At 36.9% G+C, this 24,496-nt stretch overlaps 1 protein-coding gene across 10 annotated transcripts in view; it reads left to right on the forward strand.

Annotated features, from left to right (window-relative positions):
- The window catches only part of LTBP1 (latent transforming growth factor beta binding protein 1), a 401,756-nt gene that overhangs the window by 320,410 nt on the left and 56,850 nt on the right, over nt 1-24,496 (forward strand). For all 10 annotated transcript variants that reach the window (XM_012788393.3, XM_012788394.3, XM_076000662.1 and 7 more), the window contains one exon: nt 1,481-1,606. In XM_012788393.3, the coding sequence (XP_012643847.1) occupies nt 1,481-1,606 (126 nt within the window). The remainder of the gene's footprint in view (nt 1-1,480; nt 1,607-24,496) is intronic.

Here is a 24,496-nt window from a genome sequence, read left to right on the forward strand (position 1 = left end):
TTTCCATTGCACAATGAAGTCAAGTCAAAAAGAGCCCCAGGAGATTGTGGTTGTTGGGAAAGTGGTGACTTTATTGAAGACCACCATGGCTTAACATGTTCTAGAGGTCACAAGGAAGAGCTCATAATCTGTATCTGTCCCCTGTCCCTGTTAAGCTTTGTAGTGTTTGTATAGGTTCCTGTACTGAGGAACTCTTCAGTAAGAGCTAAAGGAGGGGCTCGGAGACCTCAGGAAGATGGGAAAATGACCTTGGTGGGGCTACTGCCTGCATGGTGCTACAGACATGTGATCACTTTTATGACCCTAATTAACCAAGACAACTTTAACCAACCACTGATAAGTTAGTGGAGAATGAACATAACTGAGAAGTTTTGTGATGGACAGATATTCCTAGGACACCATCAACTAGGAGTTAGGAACTCAGGTAAAATATGAAGTTCTTCTCAAGGAGCAATCAGTGTAATGAGGGACAGATGAGTGAACCAACAATTAGGCAGCTGGGTGTATCAGTACCATTATGAATAGGTGAACCATTCTCCAGGTTTCTTATGTTGTCATCTTGGGCAGTGTTAGCCAACATAATTAGAACTGGTGTGAATGACTATTTCACTTACACTAAATACTCCATACATTGTCAGTGTTTAGGAGTGTCTCGTGACCCTGGCCACAGGGAGCATAATTACCCACATCTAGGACAAGCTGAACATAAGGTGGTCAACACAAATTTAACTACGGCACGATCTGTTCATGAGTCTTCATAATAGTAGCTACCACTTTTTGAACCTTAGTTGTATTAGGCATTGCAATAAGCACTTTATCTTCCTTCACTAATTTCATCATCACAAAGCCATGTAGATATGAACTTCCTTGCTCTAAAAGATCTTTTTTTACTTTTATTTCTCTTAGTCATTTTCAATGAGATATAGACTGGAGTGTATTTCATTTATATATTCAGACATTTGTGAAGTGCCATTTCTGAGCCAAATATAAATAAATAAGACATGTCCAGCTTTGCCCTTAAGCAGCCCACATCCTAGGGATGGACAGGCAGGGACGTAGCACGGTACTACTGGCTGTAACAGGTTGTGTGCATGGTGTGGGAGAGGATAAAGGAAGACGTAGCCTTCTCACCAATGAAGAATATTTCTCAGAGTCGTTCATTCAATTAGAATGTTCCTCAACTCTCCAATATGTCCAAAATAAGGGTCGCTTGGAGTGGAACCCATGAACTCGTTGTTTTTATAGGTCAGAAATGCTTGAACATTGGCTATTTCATGAGTCAACCTAAATAGTTTTCCTCTCCTGACAGTTCAGCTTGGCTTGTGGTCTGTTATCTGGACAAATGGTACTGTATTGCCACAGCTTATATATATATATCTAGCCATTTCATAATAGATTTTCTTTACTGTATGTCTGATAGCATATGAAAACAAAACAGATTTTTTTTTCCCAGTATTTGAAACTCTCTTTTAAATTGCAGATATTAATGAATGTGAACAGCCAGGGCTCTGTGGTCCTCATGGGGAGTGTCTAAACACAGATGGTTCTTTTCACTGTGTCTGCGAACAGGGTTTCTCAATCTCTGCAGATGGCCGTACGTGTGAAGGTAAGATAAACCATAAGGACTCGTGTGGTTATTGTGTGATAAAGCAGAGGGGAGATTGCTCTCTATTTAAACAGGCAAAGAGTTTAAGATACCAAGAGGTACTCATAATTCAAGGCTTCAGAGCATATATGCTTCAAGGTGACCTGAAAGCATAGCTCGGGGATTGCTGGGATTTACAAATAGGATGACCTAAGGTTATGATGGCTAAAATTCTCACAAATGCTTCCACTGCTGGAACTGACTTGAGTCAAAATGTGCAGGGACTGATGACTTTAAACCCGAAGGAAAACTGTGGCAACTTCCCTGTTGTAACCCAAGACTCTGCCTGTTTTGATTGTGCTTCATACAAATCATCTTGATCATCCTGTTTCTAAAAAATAATGTTTCGCTTGATATCTATGTATCATTGTGAATAGAGATTTTCTAGAATTATTCCCTGAATATCCTTGTTTCTAAACCAGTAAATTTACCTATCAGTATTTATTATCCCTTAAAAGCTAATTAAGTTGTAAGGCATTAAGATAACATAAGTTGGCTTCCTGTTTGCAACACATATATGTTTGCAGGGATATAGCACTGGTTATTTTGATAAGATTTGTGTTCTTGGTGACTATTATAGTTTGATAAATTGGGGAATAATTTATCTGAACCATTTTAAACATATACTGAGAAGATTCCCCTTAATTATCATTTCAGTTCATCTCTTTGGGAATCTGGGTTATTGAAACCCAGCTATGTTAAAGAAATAAATCACAAAAGTTCTGCTCTGGATCTAAGATAGAATCCAGATTCGTTGCCCTAAAAAAGTAGTGCAACAGGAAGTGTCTGCTCTCCTTGCTAGTACCACAGTGGAACCAAGCCGAGGCCCGGCAACCAGGTTCATCTGAAACTAATTATTATATTGGGAGGAATAAACTGATTTTATAAAAAGCAGGAGATTGTTGAACTTGCTCTCCTGCTGAGCAGACAAACATGGATGCCAGATTCAGCTTCAAGTGGAAGAGAGATAGTGCAGGGAGGGTTTGAGCAAACAGATTGAGGGGTTTGGAAGGGATCAGAAGTTGGAAAATGGAGAAAGGCATCATAATAATGTGAGCGATGAGAGATTTACAAGGAATCCATACTTCAGTGGTTCGAGTTTTCTGTTAATTTTATATTTAGAGCTCTGAGCCTAGAGCTGTTAGAAAAGACACTGTGTGAATGTGTACACTCTTCTGGAGAGATTTCAGTATTCCTCGGCTAGTCCATCTAAGTCACTGATGAAACAGATCTGCAGAATCCCTGAATTCCAGAAAGATGCAGCTGTGTTTCCTTGGTTAGCTCTCAGTCATGGATGGTAAAGGCTGCCTTCACTGAAAAATGGTCCAAGGTATAACTGCTGATAAAAACATAAGTCAACTCATGTGCTTATTGGTCAAAGCTATTGTTCCAGAAGAATGTACCAAATATATAAATAATATTCATATTTATTTTGTCTTTTGTACTTGCTAATTTTTATTTAATTCTGTGCCTTTTTTAACACTGATTTCTGCAGCTTGAGAGTTAAAATAATCACTGTAATTTAGTTGCAGCTCTAATTTGTTGGTCATTTACTTGACAAAAACTTGAATATAAAAATGTGATTTTAGAAAACTTCTAGTGCTTTGTAAATTACTGTACTCATTGAGTATACTCTCTTTGACACTTGGTCCATGCTTTCTTACTCCAGAAACTGGACAGTTTTACATGTAAGAAAATAGGCAATTTAGAACATAATGTTGATATATGGGAGTATAAGTAAAAATCTCCCTAATAATTAGGCACGTTGTTCTCTTTCTAGAATAAGTTCTGCAGGGATTTTATTTTTTAATGGGCTTAATCCAATATGTAAAATTAGTCCAAAATTTCTTTTGTTGGACTTGGTCTGAAACTTATGGCAGCAGCACTATGTTCTGATTCTACCCTTGGCTGTGGTGTAGGACAGAGCCAGCTCATGTGATCAGGATTTAGCAGTGAAGCTGATGTGTTTGGGATTCAGCAATGGAGCTGATGTGCACAGTATTTGAATTCACAGTGAGAAGAGGCTGGCACTCTTACCTGATGCCCATTCACCAGCTCCCGTCTGAACTCCTGTTAAAGTAGCTGAAGCATGGGAACCCTAGACCCACTCTGCTGTAAGCAAGGCTAAATGAACCTCGTAGAGCTAAAGGAAGGAGGGCCCTTCCCCGATTTCCCATAACTTGGAGAGTTGTCAGCATCTGCTCGTAGTTATTGAAGCACAGTGAAGAGGCAAAGTCTGTAAACATGAACTATCTTAAGCAGCACAGCAGGTTCTGTAGAAATAAAAGTGGCACCACTGGCTCCCTCCTTTCGCTTACCTATACAGATTGAGTATCCCTAATCCAAAAATCCAGAATGCCCCCAAATCTGAAACTTTTTGAGTGCCAACATGTGATGCTCAAAGGAAATGCTCATTGGGGCATTTCAGATTTTTAATTTTTGGACTGGGGATACTCAACAGGTGAGTATTATGCAAATATTTCAAAATCTAAAATAAATAAAAATAAAAAACCTCAAATCCAAAGCACTAGTGCCAAGCATTTTGGATAAGAGATATACAACCTGTACGTGCTAGTCTGGGAACAGATACCTGGGAGAGGAAGGAGAAACACCTTGGTTCTCCCACATGAAATAAAGAATAGTATTATTCACAATTCAAATGGAGTGGAAGTAGGTGGTGAGTGAGCAGCTATTTGTCATTTATTCATTCACCTACCAAATGTTTACTGAGTGCCTGTCTGTGCCAGGCACCATTCCGAGGGCAGAATACACACAGTTCTTGTCTACATGGAGCCTGAATTCCAGTACAGGAATTGGGAAGAAGTAAGCAAATAGTACATATAGGATACATTAGTGTTTATATTTAAAAGACATGGCACAAGTACACTTGATGGATGTAAGTGCATGCAGAGTGCAACATGCCATGTATAATGTAATGCAATCACCTGTAATGCACAGGTGATTTCCCCTAATCCTAGACTTGGATGTCAGAAAGTTGCAGAGGAGCAGGACCCTTTGGGTCAACTCCGTCTTCTGTACTGCCCTTTCCTCTCTATTGTTGTTCATCTCCTGCCACCTTCTATCTTATAGCCAGAGCTTGTATCTTGTATATAAAAACAAAAGAAACTTTTTATTTCTTTCACTCACTCACTGTTTTATATCCCATTTTACTATATTCATTTGTTTCAGAAAAATTCATAATTCTTTTTGTCTTTTACTTTTTCCAGTTTTTTTCATTGTGGAGTTTTAATTCACATGAAAAATATTCATCATTGCATTCATAAGCTGACTCAGGGTTTAATTTTCATCAGCACCAGCAGAATGTGTGTGAGTGGGAGAAAAGTAGGAAAACCTGTGACAGTTGGATTCCTAAGGGTTGTTGCTCAGCCCCTGGTCATGGGGAAATGCCTCCCAGTGTCTGACTTTGCATCATAGCTTTCCGCTGCATCAGCCAGGATCAACTGTGCCCTCACAGCCACGTGTCCAGGCCGAGTGAGGACTCGTATAATTACAGGGGAGTTGGGCACATCACACGCCTCTAGGCCTCACTGTGCCCTCCAGCCTGTTCACGTGAGAGAATGGCCATGTTCATCTAGTGGGGAACCCCAGGAGCCCAAATGGCTGGAACACACGGAACACCAGCAGCTTGTGGAGCCTGGGCACCTTTTCCTCCATTGTTTGCCATGTATGGTTAGTTCAAACCACGGCCAGAATCACTCCCTGAAGCCCAGGCTTTCATTCATTCCTTCATTCCTTCATTCGACAAATATTTAAGTGTCTTCCTGTGTGCCAGCCACTGTTTTAAGTACTGGGGCTACAATGTTGGAGAACAAAAAAAAAAAAGATTCCCCAAGCTGGGCACGGTGGCTCACGCCTGTAATCCTAGCACTCTGGGAGGCCGAGGCGGGCAGATTGCTCGAGGCCAGGAGTTCGAAACCAGCCTGAACAAGAGCGAGACCCCGTCTCTACTATAAATAGAAAGAAATTAATTGGCCAACTAATGTATATGTAGGAAAAAAAAATTAGCCGGGCATGGTGGCACATGCCTGTACTCCCAGCTACTCGGGAGGCTGAGGCAGGAGGATCGTTTGAACCCAGGAGTTTGAGGTTGCTGTGAGCTAGGCTGACGCCACGGCACTCACTCTAGCCTGGGCAACAAAGCGAGACTCTGTCTCAAAAAAAAAGATTCCCACTTTCTTGTAGGCAAGAAACTAATAGATAAGTAAACTATGTGAGATGTTAGTGATAAACCCTGTGGAGGGAAAGTAGAGCAGACTAAGGGGAATCCAAGGGCTAGAGCAAGACGAGGGAAGCTGCCATGATATACCTAGGGTGGTCGGAATTGGCCGTTCTGCCTCTGTAAGTGGATTTATGGGAAAAATAGCAAAATTTTGTGTCTGAGTAAAATAATGAAGCCATATTAAGTGCCTCTCATGTTCGAACTGGTATTCTGTTGTCAAAGTGATAAAGGCTTATCAATAAATAGACAGGGGCGCATGAGATGGCTGGCTGAGGGCCCTTTCCCCCCTGCCAGCGTGAATTCTATTGTCCAGACGGGGGAATAAACAATCACATGGAGTACAACACCAAGTGTGAACCCTCTTGTAAACTGGACTTCGGGTGATAATGACATGTCGATGTAGAAGTTCATCGATCATAACAAATGTTTCCCCTGGTGCAGGATGTTGATAGTGGGGTGTTCTGGGGGTCAGGGTGGGGAGAGCAGGCTCAATGTGGGAACTCTGTGTAATCTGGCTGTGAACCTAAAACAGCTCTTAAAAATAAAGTCAGTTTAAAAAGTCAGACACATTTCTGCCATCACATATTTTTTTACTAAAAAAGAAAAATCAAAAATCCTTCAGTTAAACCCTATATTTCACTCCTATATTTTTTCCCCTGGGTGATGGTAATGGTGGTGATGATGATGTCGCCTCTCACTTTTCAAAATCATACCCCGGACTGAATATGTGATCAGCAGCTTCTGTTCCTGGTTTTCAAAGCAGTTCTAATATTGACTGAGAAATTGAGAGCTGCAAAATTGGAAGACGATGTCTGATAACGTCCAGCTTGAACTCTGACTTCCACAGTATCTTACCAAAAGCATTCAAAAATCAAGTCCTGTAATAACCATAGAAGATTCTAATCCCGTAACCTTCTTAGCTATTCACTATAAACCAGTTCTTGCTGACGTGTTCATCTGAAAGAGAAAATGTAGCACATGCCAGTAAAGATGGCCATATAACTGGTAAAGATGGCCCATGTCTTGAAGTTTATTGAAAACAAGAATATCATGACCAAAACAAGGTGGATTCAAACTCTTAGACTAATTTTGTGTTGCTCGGGAACCAGAAAACATAGAAAAGGCAACATTGCCAAATCAAAGAAATAACAAATAAGGAGCAAACATGGTTTTTTTCAGACTTTTTTTTTTATTTCAGCATATTATAGGGGTACAGATTTTAAGGTTTCAATAAATGCCCATTTCCCTCCCTCCCCCCACAAGTCTGAGTCTCCATCATGACCATCCCCCAGATGGTGCACATCTCACTCATTATGTATGTATATACCCGCCCCCCTCCCCCCTCCCACCTGCCCAACACCCTATTACTGTAGTACCTATGTGACCACTTAGGTGCTGTTCAGTTAATACCAATTTGCTGGTGAGTATATGTGGTGCTTGTTTTTCCATTCTTGGGAAACTTCACTCAATAATATGGGTTCCAGCTCTAACCAGGAAAATATAAGATGTGCTATGTCACCATTATTTCTTAGAGCTGAATAGTACTCCATGGTATACATATGCCACATTTTATTAATCCATTCTTGGATTGATGGGCACTTGGGCTGTTTCCACAGCCTTGCAATTATGAATTGTGCTGCTATAAACATTTAAGTGCAGGTGTCTTTTTTGTAGAGTGTCATTGGATCTTTTGGGTAGATGCCCAGCAATGGGATTGCTGGATCAAATGGTAGATTCACTTGTATCGCTTTAAGGTATCTCCATATTGCTTTCCACAGAGGTTGGACTAGTTTGCAGTCCCACCAGTAGTGTAGGAGTGTTCCTCTCTCTCCGCATCCACACCAGGATTTATTGTTTGGAGACTTTTTGATAAAGGCCATTCTCACTGGGGTTAAGTGATATCTCATTGTGGTTTTGATTTGCATTTCCCTGATGATTAGAGATGTTGAGCATTTCTTCATATGTTTGTTGGCCATTCTTCTGTCTTCTTTAGAAAAGTTTCTGTTCAAGTCCTTTGCCCACTTTTTAATGGGGTTATTTGATTTTTTCTTCCTGATTTTCGTGAGTTCTAAGTATATTCTAGTTATCAGTCCCTTATCGGATGCATAGGATGCAAAAATTTTCTCCCATTCTGTAGGTTGTCTGTTTACTTTCATGACTATTTCTTTGGCTGTGCAGAAGCTTTGTAGTTTGATCATGTCCCATTTATTTATTTTTGTTGCTGCTGTGATTGCCTTTGGGGACTTCTTCATAAACTCTTTGCCCAGGCTGATGTCTAGGAGAGTGTTTCCAACTTTTTCCTCTAGAGTTCTAATAGTTTCATACCTTAGGTTTAAGTCTGTTATCCAGCGTGAGTTGGTTTTTGTGAGAGGTGAAAGGTGTGGGTCCTGTTTTAGCCTTCTACAGGTGGCTATCCAGTTTTCCCAGCACCATTTATTGAAAAGGGATTCTTTTCCCCAGCGTATATTTTTGTCTGCTTTGTCAAAGATTAGATGGCTATATGAGGATGGTTTTATATCAGGATTCTCACATCTGTTCCACTGGTCAATATTCCTATTTTTGTGCCAATACCATATTGATTTAATTACTACAGCTTTGTAGTATAGTTTGATATCTTTTTTTCAGACTTTTAGGTACATTTTCTCTGAACAGAGTAGAATGTGAAAGTATAAAGCCATGGTTGACAATACTCCAAGGCAATCAGTGGTTTTGTGGCAGGGATATAGAACTTCATGTCTATCACCAAAGAGACAATATTTTTGAAAATGCTTTAACCAAGTAGGATACTGAAGTACCCTGACCCGGTAATATATTACATCTGGCTGCTTAACCTAAAGATTTTTAGGTTTTTAATAGTTTTAGGGTCCGAAACTGAAAAATGTACTAAGAGAATATGACTTGAGCGTTTCTTTTCTAAAGCAAGGGTACGAACTTTAACAACAGGATCCACTCTTTTCCACATGTAAAAGGAAAAAGGCTCATACAACATTCCAGGTAAGGAAAGGAAGTAGCTTCCAGCTTATAAAGGCTACTGTTCACACTCACTCTTCCTGTGAATATACTTCTGCAGAAGTGAGTGAAAATGGATGTTTAAATCATTAGGGAGAGAGCTGAGGAAATTTTGCTGGAATAAGCTGCTTTTGGACCCAGAATGCAGATTTTCCATGCATTGCTTGATTGTCTTCCGTTTATCAACATTTGTGTAAAGAAATTCATAATAGTGGCAAAAAACTCAAGAGCTCCTCCTAAGCCTTTTTTTTTTTTATCACTGCTGACCTTTCAAACCCCAGAGCTATGGAAAATCATCTGTTAATAGAAGCAGAAGTAAACACTTTGCTTGCAGCCAAAAAGTAGACACGAGACTGCCAGAAAGTGAAGCCTGTGACTAAGCACGCTGACCCTGCACACTTTATACTGACTGATATCCCGCTCATGCCCTGTTTCTGGGGTTCTTGCATCTATTAATATGTTGGCGGGTCTTTGGATGTCATTAACAACCTGAGTTCTCGTTAGATCACGGAAGCCCGTTGTGAGCAGTATTTTAATACTTTAGACCTAAATGGTAATGCCTTGTATATTGGTTGCAGAAGCAGTTGCTTGTTAGACATCTGACTTATAGACTGTTAAGCAGTTGTGTTGGACTCCCAATGTGAGTAGACTGGGGCTGCTTCATATATATCTGATTTCGTGACTTCATTAAAACAGCAGCAACAATAATAACAGCATTCACTGAGTTCTTATGAGCCACACACTATGCTAAATGTACTGTACCTGTTTTCTCATTTAATCACAACAAACCTATGGGTAGGTTAAGTATTCATTGTTACGATTTTGGCCACAATAAAGAGCTTAAAATGAGGAAATTCATTATAATAATAAGTGCAGAGAATGTCACCTTTTGCCGCCTGTGGGTCTTTCTTTAAATGCTGTTTTCTCACTGAGCCCTTTTCTGACCACCTTTTCTCAGATTCGCTCACCCCATAATAAATGAATCCATTCACTTCCTGTTCCTTTTTTTTTTTTTTTTTTTTTTTTTTTTTTGCTTTGTTCTTCTTTCCTACTACCTTATTCTATTTCTTTGTCCTTTTTCATTTTATTGTTCATTGTTGGATGCCACTGCCAGGTGCGAAGGCAAGTAAGACAGGGATAGTTTTCTGTATTGTTCACAGCTCTGTGTGCCACTAGGATTACAGGCACTACTTGACTTACAATGGGGTTATGTTCTGATTAACCCATTGTTAAGTTGAAAATATCATAAGTCAAAAATGCATTTAATACACCTAACCCAGTGAACATGATAGCTTAACCTAGCCTGCCTTAAATATGCTTAGAACACTTACATTAGCCTACAATTGGACAAAATCATCTAACACAAGGTCTATTTTATGTTAAAGTGTTGAATATCTCATGTAACTTACTGAATATTCTGAAAGTGAAAAACAGGATGGTTGTATGGGAACCCAAAGTATGATTTCTTCTGAATGCATATTGCTTTCACAGCACTGTAAAGTCAAAAAATCCTAAGCAGAACCATCAGTAATTAGTTAGAGCGCAATAAGTATTTGGTGACTGAAGGGAGGAGGAGATGGTCCTTAGCTCATCCTAGATGTTTAGGAAACATTCATGATAAAATTACTCCAAACTGAGTGTGTCATGCATTTTTTTGAAGGCATCCCTATTTTTTGAAGACTTAATTATCTAAATCACATGCCGAATAACTATTATGCACAGCTGTGGTTAAGAAATTTGGCTGTGGAGTTTGAGTATGTGGGCTTGGACTCTTGCTCTAGTACTTTTAAGCTGTGTGAACTTGGGTGAGTTACTAAACCTTGAGTGCCTCAGTTTCCCATCTGTATAATGATAATAATAATAATACATATATGATGTTGATGTGTGTTGGCATGCATCAGCTTAGAATGGAGCCTGGTCCATAGAACATGCTTGATGAATGTGAGTTATTGTTACTATTTTAGCACTTCCTATACTGGTAATTTACCATAGTGCTCCCTTATCCTCAGTTTTGCTTTCTACAGTTTCAGTTATCCACAGTCAACTACCATCCATTACAGTATTTTGAAAGCAACAACTTTCACATAACTTTTATTACAGTATATAGTTATAGTTGTTCTATTTTGTTATTAGTTATTGTTGCTAATCTCTTACCATGCCTAATTTACAGTTCAACTCTATCATAGATATATGTGTGTGTGTGTGTGTGTGTGTGTGTGTATATATACATGGGAAAAGCATAGTCATTATAGGGTTCAGTGCTATTCATGGTTTTAGGCACCCACTAGGGTCTTGGAATGTATCCCTTGAGAATAAAGGGGATATTGTATTGCCATTTGTTTCCTTGGATGTGAGCACCTAAGTAGTATAATAATTCATTTGTATTTAATTTGCTTTAATTCTTCACTCTTCATTGTCCGTAAGAGTTCCTTATGACTTTCTCCATTCATCCACTAAGTATTTCAAGTTTTAAATCATGTCAAGTATCAGTTGCTAGTAAACGGGCAGCCAGTGCTGATGCTTGTTTGCATTTAAGCATTTGGAGATGTTATTCCTACAGGTAAACTATCTAACTTCTGTGGTTTTATAACTGATCTTTTTTGGCCTCCTATTTGAATATAGAAAGAGAAAAATTAGAAAAGTGAAAAAAAATGAGAGTTTTTTTGGCTGATTTTATGTTGCCTCTGGGGCCTATGTGTCAAAAAGATGAATCTGGGGTTTGATATGTTTGGCCTGTGCTTCAGGCTTTCTCATAGTCCTCACTGGCAATACTTCTTAGTGTAAGAAAGGCTATATGAAAAGAGAAAGCACACAGCATTGCTCTAAATTTAGAATAAGATGTTTATTTAAAAAAAAAGTCCCAGGTATAAAAATGCAAAACTATTAAATTAATGCAGAGACGATCCAAATGGTTGTAAACAAATATGTTAAGACAAAGTAATAGTACATTTGAAAAGTTTATAAGAGTGCAAAAACACAAAATGTATATTTCACATATATTATTTTTTACGAATAATTGTGGTAGAAGAAATATGCAATTGAAATTCAGGATATTTTCCAGTAGCATCTAAAGCACTTTTCCTGAATGGCAGGGAATTTATTTATAACAGAGCTAAAACACTACAGTTTTGGTGAAGGCCTTATAATTCTTTCCCTATAGGAGTAGAAAAGTGGGGTAGGCTTGCTTGCTTGCTTTTTGTTTTCTTTCTTTGTCTTAAGACTTTTTTCTTAATTGTTCCCTTTAAATTTTTAAAAATATTTCTTTTCTGTAAAAAATTCAAATCCTTCTCATATACTTTTCTAGTTTTTATGTACTACCAGCCCATGGTGGGAAGAAATAGAAAGAAAATGTCTTCTTAAATTTAGAAATATACCTTGATTCTCTTTTTTTCTAAAGAAGTACAGATGACTTATTGTGTTTATAGGTTTTGCTTTTGTGAAAAGAAAAGAAAATGTTTTATGTTTCATTAAAAACATACTACTTTTCAACCTAATTCAGATTTTTTCCTTCAAACGTCCCAGATATCCAGTTTTGGATTTTAACACATAATGTTAATGTTTTATTGTAATTGAACAAACATCTGGCACATGTAGTGGCTTCCTCATGCAGCAGCCCTTAGCTCCATTCTCAAAGTGGGAAGACATGTGCCCAGCACAAACTGTGTGCTTTCAAAGCTGCTAAAGACACAAATGCCCTTTCCAGATACAAACCCTCAGCTATCTAAGCTCCCTCAGTGAGGAAGACTGTTTAGGCAGACCACTTGCCCCGTGTTCTTGGTCATTCACTGAATGAGCTTGTCAATACAGTTTGAAATATAAAAGCTGATGTACCTTTTTATTTTTTATTTTTATAAAAACAATCTAAACTGATTTCAATCATAAGAATTTTCATCCTTGACTCTATTTTGGATGATAAAGATGGAATCTCTTTCTATACATTAACCACCTCCTTCTTTGTCTTCACGTACTATTAGAAATGAGGAGGGATAATTTAAATATTTTAAAAATTCTTAGGACTCTTTTGGGTGTTCAAAAAAAAAATCACAAAATTTAAAAAACTCATTTTATATTTTACCCTTATATAAAAAACTATATACTGAATATGTTTATTTTTGAACTCATGAAAAGGCATGTGTTGTGGGGAAGGGGCCAGGCATGGGAGCAGGAGCCCAAGCTCAGTGATGCAGGTACACTCTGGAAAGGGGCGGATCCAGCAAAGCCCCTGGGGCAGGACTAATCCAGATCTAATATCTCCTCCTGAATGCTTAACAGTAAAATATAACCTGCGTTTTGAACATCAAATGTGCTGTACTTCCATTGTACATTATCTGTTTAAATATTCATGATTCTGGCTGGGTGCGGTGGCTCAGGCCTATAATCCCAGCACTTTGGGAGACAGAGGCCTCTTGAGCCCAGGTGTTTGAGGCTGCAGTGAGCTGTGATTGTGCCACTGAATTCTAGCCTGGGTGACAGAGCAAGTCCCTGTCCCTTAAAAAAGAAAAAAAATATATGTATACACGCACACACACACACACATATATTTATATAGATACATAAATGGTATATGCACACATATGTAAAAATAAAAATACTTATAATTCCAAAACCCTATATCTTCCACATCTTTGTGATTGTGAATTGTGCTGTGATAAACATTCGAGTGCAGGTGTCTTTGTGATAAAATGATTTCTTTCCCTTTGGGTTGATACCCACCAGTGGAATTGCTGGATGGAATAGTAGGTCTACTTTTATCTCTTTGAGGAATCTCCATACTGTTTTTCAATTTGACGTCCCACCAAAAACATATAAGCATATCTTTTTCTCTGCAGAGACACCAGCACTGTTGTTTTTTGATGTTTTAATAATGGCCATTGTGACAGGGGTAAGGTGGTATCTCATTATAGTTTTAATTTTCATTTTTCTAATGATTAGTGATATTGAACATATTTTAATATGTCTGTTGGCCATTTGTCTTTGAAAAATTCTGTTTATGTCTTTTGCTTACTTTTTGATAGGATTGTTTGTTTGTTGCTTGCTCTTTTGTTTGAGTTCTTTTTAGATTCTGGAAATTAGTCCTTTGTCAGATGTATAGTTTATGAATGTTTTCTCCCATTCTGTAGGTTTTTTGTTTTTGTTTATTATGTTATTTCCTTTGCTATGCAGGAGCTTTTTAATTTAATTAAGTCCCATTTATTTATTTTTGTTACTGCTGTATTTGCCTTTTGTGTCTTAGTCATAAATTCTTTTTCTATGCCTATGTCTAGAAGAGTTTTTACTATGTTTTCTTTTAGAATTTTTATGGTTTCATGTATATATTTAAGTCTTTAATGCATCTTGAGTTAATTTTTGTATATTGTGATAGATACTGGTCCTGGTTCATTCTTCTGCATGTGGCTATCCAGTTTTCCCAGCACCATTTGTTGAACAGGGCATCTTTTCCCTAGTGTATGCTTTTGTCTGCTTTTTTGAAGATCAGTTGCTTGTAGTATCATTTTATTTCTGGATTCTCTATTCTGTTCCATTGATCTATGTCTCTACGTTTATGTTTTTGGGTTTTTTTTTTTTTTGGTTTTTTTTTTTTTTTTTTGAGACAGAGTCTCACGTTGTTGCCCAGGCTAGAGTGAGTGCTGTGGCGTCAGCCTAGCTCACAGCAACCTCAAACTCCTGGGCTCAAGCAATCCTGCTGCCTCAGCCTCCTGAGTAACTGGGACTACAGGCATGTGCCACCATGCCTGGCTAATTTTTTCTATATATATTAGTTGGCAAATTAATTTCTTTCTATTTATAGTAGAGACAGGGTCACATTCTTGCTCAGGCTGGTTTCGAACTCCTGACCTCGAGCAATCCACCCGCCTCGGCCTCCCAGAGTGCTACGATTACAGGTGTGAGCCACCGCGCCAGGCCTATGTCTCTACTTTTATGCCAGGACCATGCTGTTTTGGTTACTATACCCTTGTAGTATAATTTGCTCTTTTAAAATAAACCTTTTAATTGATGTTTAAAAGGCATAAACCATAAGGATACAGCTTGATATACTTTTACAAAGTGTGCATACTTGCTAATCAGCTCCCTGAACCCTCTCTGAAACTTTAGTAACCACTGTTCTGCCTTCATCACTGTAGATTCATCTTGCTTGTTTTTGAACATTATATAAATGTAATCATAACATGTACTCCTTTGTATCTGGCTGCTTTCATTCATCATTATATTTGTAAGCTTCATCTATCTTGTTATATGTAGCAGTTCATTTATTTTCATTGCTGTATGTTATTTTGTAATATAAATATACTACAATGATGTATCCATTCTGTTGAAGGTCATTTGGGTTGCTTTCAGTTGGGGTTATTATGAATAAATTTCCTGTGAATATTCTTGAACATGTCTTTTAGTGGGCATAATCACTAATTTCTGTTGGATATCACTAAGTGTGTTTCCTGGGTCATAGAATATATGTATGTTTCACTTTCATAGATAATAGTTTTTCAGAATACCAATTTATGCTGCCTGCCACCAGCAGAGCATGAGAGTTCCAGATCCACACCATTGTGAATAGTTGGCATTGTCATTCCTCTTAAAGATTACCCATGTTGGTTAAAGGTCTCTCATTATGGTTTCAATTTCTATTTGCATTTCCCTGGTGAGGACTGATGTTTAACAACTTTTCCTACTCTTATTGGCTCTTCAGGTATTATCTCAGTTATCTAATTCTGCATTAATAAGCCTCTTCAAAAATGATGTTCTCAAAACAACTCCCTTAGTGGTAACTTCAAATGAAACCAAGTTCTTAATTCTAGTGAAGTTCAGTATTTTAATTATTTCATTTAACATCATTATGTTTTGTGTACAAAATCTTTGCAAACCCTAAAGTCACTAAGATATTCTTTGATGCTGTCTTCTAGAAGTTTTATTGTTTTATGTTTTACCTTTGTATCTGTAATCCCCCCAAAGTTTATTTTTGCTTATGGTGTGAAATAGAGGTCAAGATTTCCTTTTTCCCTAAATGGATGTCAAATTAGGTTATCACCATTTATTGAAGAGAGTACCTTTTCCTATACTGATCTGCAACTTTGTCATGAACCATGGTGTCATCTATATGTGGCTATATTTCTGGATTATTCATTCCATTCCATAGGTTTATTTATCTATCCTTGCACAAATAGCACATTGTCTTAATTATAGTAGCTTTATAATGAATTTTAATATTAGGTTTAGTAAATTCTAAATTCTTCAGTTTTTTTCTTGAGATTGCCATAGCTATTCTTGGCCTTTTGCCTTTCTATATAAATTTTATAATCAGGTGATCAATTTTCACAAGAAAACTGTAGAGATTTTTTTGGACTTGTATTGAATCAATAAATTAATTTGAGGAGATCTGACATTTTGAAATACAGAGTCTTCTAATCCATGAATGTGACATAGCCCTCTACTTACTTAGGGTTTCTTTCATTTGTCTTGGTATCTTGTAGGTTTTTTTTTTTATTACTATTTTTTAAAATATTTTTTTTTGCAGTGCAGAGACCACGTGGTCTCACATCATGTGGCCCCACCTTGTTGTAGTTTTTTGTATAAAGTCTTGAACAACTTTTTTTTTGGATTTATTCCTGGATATTCAAAATTTTTATGTTGTTGTGAATGGTATTTAGAATTTTTCACCCTTGTAGTTGTTTGTTACTAGTATATAGCACCAAATTTGATTTTCATACATTGATCTTGTATCCATGAACTTGCTAAATTCACTTGTTAATTCTAGTAGTTTATCTGCAGATTCTTTTGGATTTTCTGCATATGCAATTTTGTTGTATAAATAATACTAATTTTATTTCTTCTCTTCTAATAAATGTACCTTTTATTTCCTTTTCTTGTCTTACTACATTGTATAGGACCTCTACAGTGGTGTGTAAAAGTGGTGACAGCTAGCTTCCTTTTCTCATTCTCATCTCAGCAAGGAAAGCATTTAATATGATGTTTGCCATAGGTAGTGTGTTTTTTTTTCCTTAAATACATACTCTTTATCAGATAAATAAGTTCCCTTCTGTTTCTGTTTTGGTAATGGTCTTTGTCGTGAATGGTTTCATAGATGCCTTTTCTGCCATCTTTTGAAATAATTATATCATTTTCTCCTTTACTCTGCTAATGTGGTGAATTAATGTGGTGAATTATTCTGTTAATGTGGTGAATTACATTGACTGGATTTCTAAACAAGATGAAAGTTGTCTCTGTGTAACAGTCTAAGTAATCTAGGGCTGATAATGCAGTTTATAGTACTGGGACCCAGACAATATCTATCTGCTGTTCTTGACACATGGTTTCTATATTGCGGTCCAAGATGTTAACTATATGCCCATCATCATGTACTTATTCCAGCCATATATATATATATACACACACACACACATATATATATGCACACACACAGTATATTATTATATATTATATATGTATATATATATATATATAGTCCTTGAAAAACAAAACTTATCAAACTGACATGAAAAGTCTGAAGTGTAAATATTTTATCTATTAACAAAATATTACCTGCAATTTTAAAACCTCATAACACATACAACACACACAAACCCAAAATAAAAACAATAATTCAACAATCCCAGGCACAAATGACTTCACTGGTGAATTCTCTGTGAAAGTTGAAGTAGTAACACATATATCACACGAACTTTTAGAGAAAACAGAAAAAAGGACACTTCCAAACTCATTTTTTAAGACTATTAATAACCTTGACTCCACAACTTCATAAGAACATTAACAGGAAGGAAAATTAAAGATTAATTTCTCACATGAACTCAATGAAATTTATCCATTTCAAGGAAATTTCAAGGAATTTGTCCATTGTAGGTAAAATTCCAAATTCATTGGCATGAAGTTGTTCATAATATCCTTTTCTCTGTAGAATGTGTAGAGATGTCTTTTTAAAAATTTTAGTATAATAATTTGTGCCTTCTCTAACTTTCTCTTAATCTGTGTTCCTAAGGTTATTTAGTCTTTGCAAAGAAACAACTTTTGTATTTTCTCTTTGTTTTCTATTTTGTTAATTTCTGCTTTTATATTTATTACTTTTTCTATATATTTGGGGGGTTTAAGCTGTCTCTATGTCCAACTTCTTAATTCATAATCATTAGATTTTCAACCTTTTATAACATGTTTTATGGCTATATACTTCTAAGAATGGTTCGATCTATATCCATAAGTTTTGATATATTATATTTTATTATTTAGATTAAAATATTCCTAAAATCCATTGTCATTTCTTTGACCAATAAATTATCTAGAGATTGTTGCTTAATATCCAGATATTAGGGGATGTTTCTTGTTATCTTTTAACTAGATACTGTTACTGATTTCTGCCTTAAAACCACTATGGTTAGATAATATACTCTAAGGACTTCAATCCTTAAAATTTGTTATGGTTCAGAAGATTGTCAATTTTAATAAATATTGTGTACTTTAAAACAATGTGTATTGTGCAATCAGACCTATATATAATATGTATCAATTAGGGCAAGTTCGTAAATTGTGTTGTTCAACTCATCCCTATTCCTACTGGGTTTTTTTGTCTGCTTATTATATAAATTACTGGGAGGAGTGTCTTATAATCTCCCATTATTATTATGAATATTTGCTGTTTCTTATTTTACTTTGCCAGTTTTTATTTTATGTATTTTCTGACAGTAGATTAAATATAGAATTGTTGTATCTTCATAGTGAATTAACCCTTTTATTCCTTTGAAATGTCCTTGTATGTCCCCACCAATGCTCCTTGCCTCTAAGTCTACTTTGTCTTTTATTAGTCCAGCATATGCCTTTTTATCTTTTTTCCATGTTATATTAAAAAGCCTTTCTCTTATAAACAGCATATAGTTGTTTTCTAATCCAGAATGACAATTCTTGTCTTTTAATTGAAGCAATCTATATATACTTAATATAATTACTGGTATTTGGAGGTTTAAGTTGATACTTTACTTTTATTTTTCAATCTCATCCATTATTTGTTCCTCTTTCTCCCCATCCCCATTTTTTGGCTTATTTTAGAGTTTTTTATTTTACCACCACCCTTTGTTTCCCTTTGATTTTTAACAACTGTGTATGAAAGGAAATAAAATGCACCAAAAAATTGAGATAAATTTGGAATCAAACATATTCATGAAAGATCTACTTTCATGTAATAAAAAGTGAAATTGTATATAATAATGATCTATATATGTAGAAAAGTCCATCTAAGATAGAAAACATTCACCACTGGCAATTTACCGTTTGTATTTAAGGAAAAGATTAGGTCCAAAATGTTTTTCATTCAACAGAATCTCTGAATGAATGATCAGAAGATTTTACTTTTGGCCAGTCTCCACAGTTTTATAAACGAAACAAACATAGCTTTATATGCAAGAAAATTTGGCTAGACTAAAAGGCACTTTAAAGGGTTTTATGTGGGTTTTTTGTTGTTTTGGGAGTTTGGGATTTTATTTGCTTATTTGTTAATAATTGCAATTGTTGAGAATTGCTATGATCTCCTAACTTAAATACATGTATACTATTAATTAATAATTATCAGTAACATTGTCTCTTAAGATATTTTATCATTTCAAACAAAACACCTTATTTTAAAATAAAACACTCTATTTGTCAATCAGAAATAATAAAAAGTTGCAGATTTTCGATATATTTAAAAATATTTGTGAATATCCATCTTATTTTTGTTTATACAGTTTTATTTTACACAAATGTTTATTCCTGTTAGAGTGAGGTATATCTTTATACTCAAGTAAAATAATTAAAATATTTTCAGTATCCTCAAATTGCTGTTTGCAAGTATATAATATTTCTGATTTTGAGAGTAACATAAGCCAGATGCCTGTAGCCCAGGTTGGTCTCCAACTACTGGGTTTAAGCAATCCTCTTGCCTAAGCTTATAAGACTACAGATGTGCATAATATTTTTTGCCTGAGGTAGAGTTTTAGTGTTAACTGTTCTATGTGTATTAAATATAATCATCTATCAATATTTTACAAGTATTTCCCCATTCTTTAATTCACTTTTAAATTTTATAGTGTTTTTATTTCTTTCACTACTTTTTTGCAATTATCCCTCTCCTGTTGTGATCAATTGTATATTTTTCTATATTATAGTATTTTACTTTCTGGTATTATTTTTGTATTTAACTCTTTCATATATCTGAGAATGCAACATTTTCTTGCTATCATTATGTTCTTTTATCTTGATTCTAGAAGAACTTTTCAAGTCTGTCTTTGATAATTTCTAATACAAGTTTCTACTTTGTAAATACTATTTTAAAAGCTACCTCCTATGTAGCTTTAATTTAATGAGATGATAAAGTGCTGGGTCACTAATTATTTTTCTAGCCCACCTCTATTCTTTCTCATGAGCTGTGGTCATGAGTGCTCAGCCTTGGGGGTTGGCAATAATACGATGTTCCATCTTTTTAGGGTCTTCTTACATGTGTATTGATGGATAAGAAGCAGCTATGGGAATAGACACGTTTTTTCAGCACCAGGTGGGGTCAGAAAAGCTTCCACGAGTCTCCAGCTGAGCTTTAAAGGGCCTGGAGGACAGATGAAAATCATCTGGGTAAAAAAATGCGATATGGAAGCTGTAGGGAGGGAGTTTGTTCGTGGCAGAATCAATCCCACAAGCAAAGACTTGGAGACATGAAATATTGCATAGAGTTAGGGCACTGCAAGTAAAATAATTCCAGCTGGACACATGGGAGGCGAAAGTGATATATTATATAAGGTATAATATAAAGCTGAAGTGGTCAGCAAAGGCTGGATTGCAGTTTGCTTGCATTAAGCAAGTAATCATTGCCCACCTGTTATATGCCAGACTTTATTTTAGATTATGGGCATATAGTGCTGAACGAAACAGACGTGGGTTCTGCCTTCTAGGAACTGCATATGCAGGGGACAAGCAGTAAACAAATAAGCTTTCTAAAAAGCACATGACCATAAAACATTACAACTGCTATGAAGGAAAAAATAGGGACAGTGAGAGAAAGGAGGAGGGAAGACTTTGTTTTGATTAAAGGCATTGAGCTGGGTTCAGGGCAAAGGCTCTGAGACTGGGAAGGACTTGATACATTCAAGAAGTAGATACAAGATACATTTAAGAGAAAGGCCATGCCTGGTGGTTGGCCAATCTTATCTGATCTCAAAAGCTAAGCAGGATGGAGCCTGATTAGTACTTGGGAGAAGTACTGATGGGAGAAGGAAGTGTGGCAAGGCATGGGGCTGGGGAGGCAGAGACAGAATATGAACACTTTATAGGAAATGTAAAGAGTTTGGGTGTCATTCTAAGTATAACTGAAGCAGACTGATAGATTATAAGCAGGATAGTGATATACTATATTTCATCATTTCTAACATGCATATTTTCACACTTTAATATGGGAATGTTTCTTCCAGTTGATTTTTAAAAATTGCATGTAATTTTTAAAAAGCAGTGCAAAATAGTTTAACTTGTGGAGTTTTATTTCTTAGTGGTACATAAAATAATTGTTCCTTTTAATGAGTGGAATCTTCCATTTGATTTAATTCAGTGATTTAATTTATAGTTTTAGAGGACAGTGTACCTGTCATCCAGGTTGCTGTTTGAAAATGGGATTAGAGGGCAAGAGGAAAGTTGGGATATCTCCGAGGCTATTGTTAGAATGAATAGCCTAGGCCAGATGTATTGGTAGCTCAGGCTAGAGTGGTAGCAATGTGATGGAGAGAAATGAATGACTCAAGAAATGTTTTGGAGATAGATAGATTAGATTCTAATCTAATACTTGGTATTAGATTAGAATCTAATCTAAGATTAGATTAGATCTAATCTTAGATTAGATTAGATTCTAATCTTAGATTAGAATCTAATCTAGTCTAATCTTAGATTAGACTAGATTAGAATCCAAATCTAGAATTGGACTGAATATAGGACATGAAGGAGAAGGACTATTGAGGATAGATGGTAAGTTCAGGCTTTAGCAAGTAGGTATTTGGTGGTGCTAGCTCCTAACATGGTAAAAAATGAAGCGATTTTTTTTAAAGATCAAGAGTGTGATTGGGGTATGTTAAATTAGAGTTGCCTATGAAATATCCATGTCGGTGTGTCAGGGAGGGAATTGGATCAATTTAGGTCTAATGTTCAGAAGAGAAATCTAGGCTGGAGATACAACTGGGAGTCATCAGACATTGATGGTATTTGAAGCCATCCAAATGGATGAGGCCACCAAGAGATATTACAGAATGAGGAGAAAAAAAAAAAAAAAGAAGGCCTAGGACTAAGCCCTGAGAAATTCCAACATTTAGGGGTCAAATAAAAGAGAAAGACTGTGTAGGAGTAGCCTAAGGATTAAGAAGAAACTTAGGAAGAAATATGACCATGGAATCCAGGGGGAAAGAATGCTTCAAGAAGAGAGTAGTCAACTGCATTGGGTTCTACTGAGAGTTCTATTAACAAGAATCCTTTGGGTTTACAAAATGATAAAGTCATCAAGAGCTGTTTCAGTGGAGCTTTATATTCGGGAACCACCCAAGACTGAAAAAGAACTGATGGAGTGGATACAGCCCATGTAAATAAGTCAAGAACCTTGGCTGTTAAACAGGGGTGAGAAATAAATACATTTCTAGCTGAAGGGATTATGGTGCAAGGAGGCTCTCTGTTATCTTTAAGATGGAAGACAGTGGAAAATGTTTGATCCTGATGGAATGGTCCAATAGAGGGGGAATGAAGGGAAAAGAAGATGCAGGGGCCGAGAGGCCACTTGGAAAAGCAAATAACTTGAGAGCCCAAGTATGGAACAAGCTCAGATGACATGTGGCAAAGGCCTTTATACTACCATGCGTGGAGAAAAGCTGAAGAGGTTTAGGCAGAGAACTACTTGCTTGGACTATTTCTTTCTGTCCTCATGGGGGATGAATTTGGTGCTGTGATGGGTATCTAGAAGCACAAAACATGTTAGAAGGGGGAAATTCAGGAAAGACACAGTGAGGCCCTAAATACGATTGGAGAGGAAGGAAGTGATTGTAGATAGCCAAGAGGTAAAAATCAAAAGGGTGTGGTGATTAGGTATGGGGAGGTAATCAAGGATGACACCCACGTTTTTGGATAACCAGGATGATATTTATGATTTTTAAGGATGGTTTATAAGAAGCTGTCTTTAGGTATGACGGTGAACACAGGTTGTCTACATAGTGGTTAATAAAAATCAGAGCAAAGTTTTGCTTTAGAATCTAGAACAGGCCTAGCAGGGTAATTTTTAAGGATAGAAAGTTGGATTTGAAATAACTTGTGACCTCTGTCATTCCTTATTGCTATTCCCAGGCTTCCAGCTTTCAGAACAGACTTGTGACCATCAAGACCCCCATGTTTTTTTCCTGCCTTTCTTTGTCAGGGGGACAGCATGGATGTCAGACTCTGCTCAGGGACATCATCTTTTGCTGCTTCAGGCCTATCCTCCTTCCCCAGAACAGACTTACTTTCCATAGCACATAAGGCCCGTGTTCTCCAGCCATGTTGACATTGCCAGACCTCAGTGGGCCTTTTTTAAAAGGTTCTTTCCATATCCTATTGTACTGCCTGGACCATCTCCAAATCCAGTTTTTAATTTCCTATTGGCTAAATTTTATTTTCTTTCTTTAGGCCTTGTGTTCGTCTTCCGCTTATTGCTGGCATCCCTCCTATGCTGTGAGAGGGACTTCAGTCGCTTTTGGGCCAGAGGCCATGCCATTTTTGAATTCCTCTGGGCAGCTATTCAGCTGGTTTAGCATCTTTGAATCCCACTCCTTGGCTGGGCTTTACTGTCTCCTGGTTGGCTTCCATTCCTTTTGGTAAGGAGTGCGAGGGCTGCATTTCCAGCGTAAGCCCCTTTTCTTTGGATCTGTTTTCCTAAGATTCTGGCACCAAATATTTAACTGATTCCAGTTGGTCAGGAAGGTCCGGGCTGAAATAGTGGGTCATTTCTTTTTCATGAATAGATCTGAGAGCACCGATGCTAGACGTAGTCCTGGGACCTCCTGGGGTTTGCACACCGTTGATGCCGGATGTGCTTTCGTCCAAGGGTCTCCTAGAGAAACTTCTTCTTTAGGACCTTCAGTACCTCTGGCATTTAGATGTCAAATGTATGTTATGCTTCTTGTTTTAAGGACAAAGATGCCTAGGTCTTGTTTAAGGACAAGAGGACTTGATTATAAACTGCAAGCTAATAAGTGATGAGTCAAAGAGTAACAGATGGTGTGTTCTGATGAAGATACACACCTTTGTAGTGAACAAACTCCAGTGTGCTTGTTGGGCTCACAATTTGCTTGATGCTATTCAGCATCAAGGAGTGGCCTTTTATAACCATCACCATGGGGGGAATGGAAGAGGATGGGATGGATACAGCCACAAACTTAGAATAAAGTTCCTTGGCCAAGCTGCATTCCTTTGCCAGCTCTACCACTGGCAACCTGGAATGCAAACTGGTTGTGTGACCTTGAGGCCAGTTAATTTCCCTCTCTAGGCCTCAGTTTTCTGGTTCTTAAAATGAAGAATCAAACTGGATAATCTTCAAGTTTCCTTCAAGTTGAGATGGACCATGTGATTCATCTAAA

Source organism: Microcebus murinus, chromosome 3 (genome assembly GCF_040939455.1).
Source record: "Microcebus murinus isolate Inina chromosome 3, M.murinus_Inina_mat1.0, whole genome shotgun sequence".
Classification (NCBI taxonomy): domain Eukaryota; kingdom Metazoa; phylum Chordata; class Mammalia; order Primates; family Cheirogaleidae; genus Microcebus; species Microcebus murinus.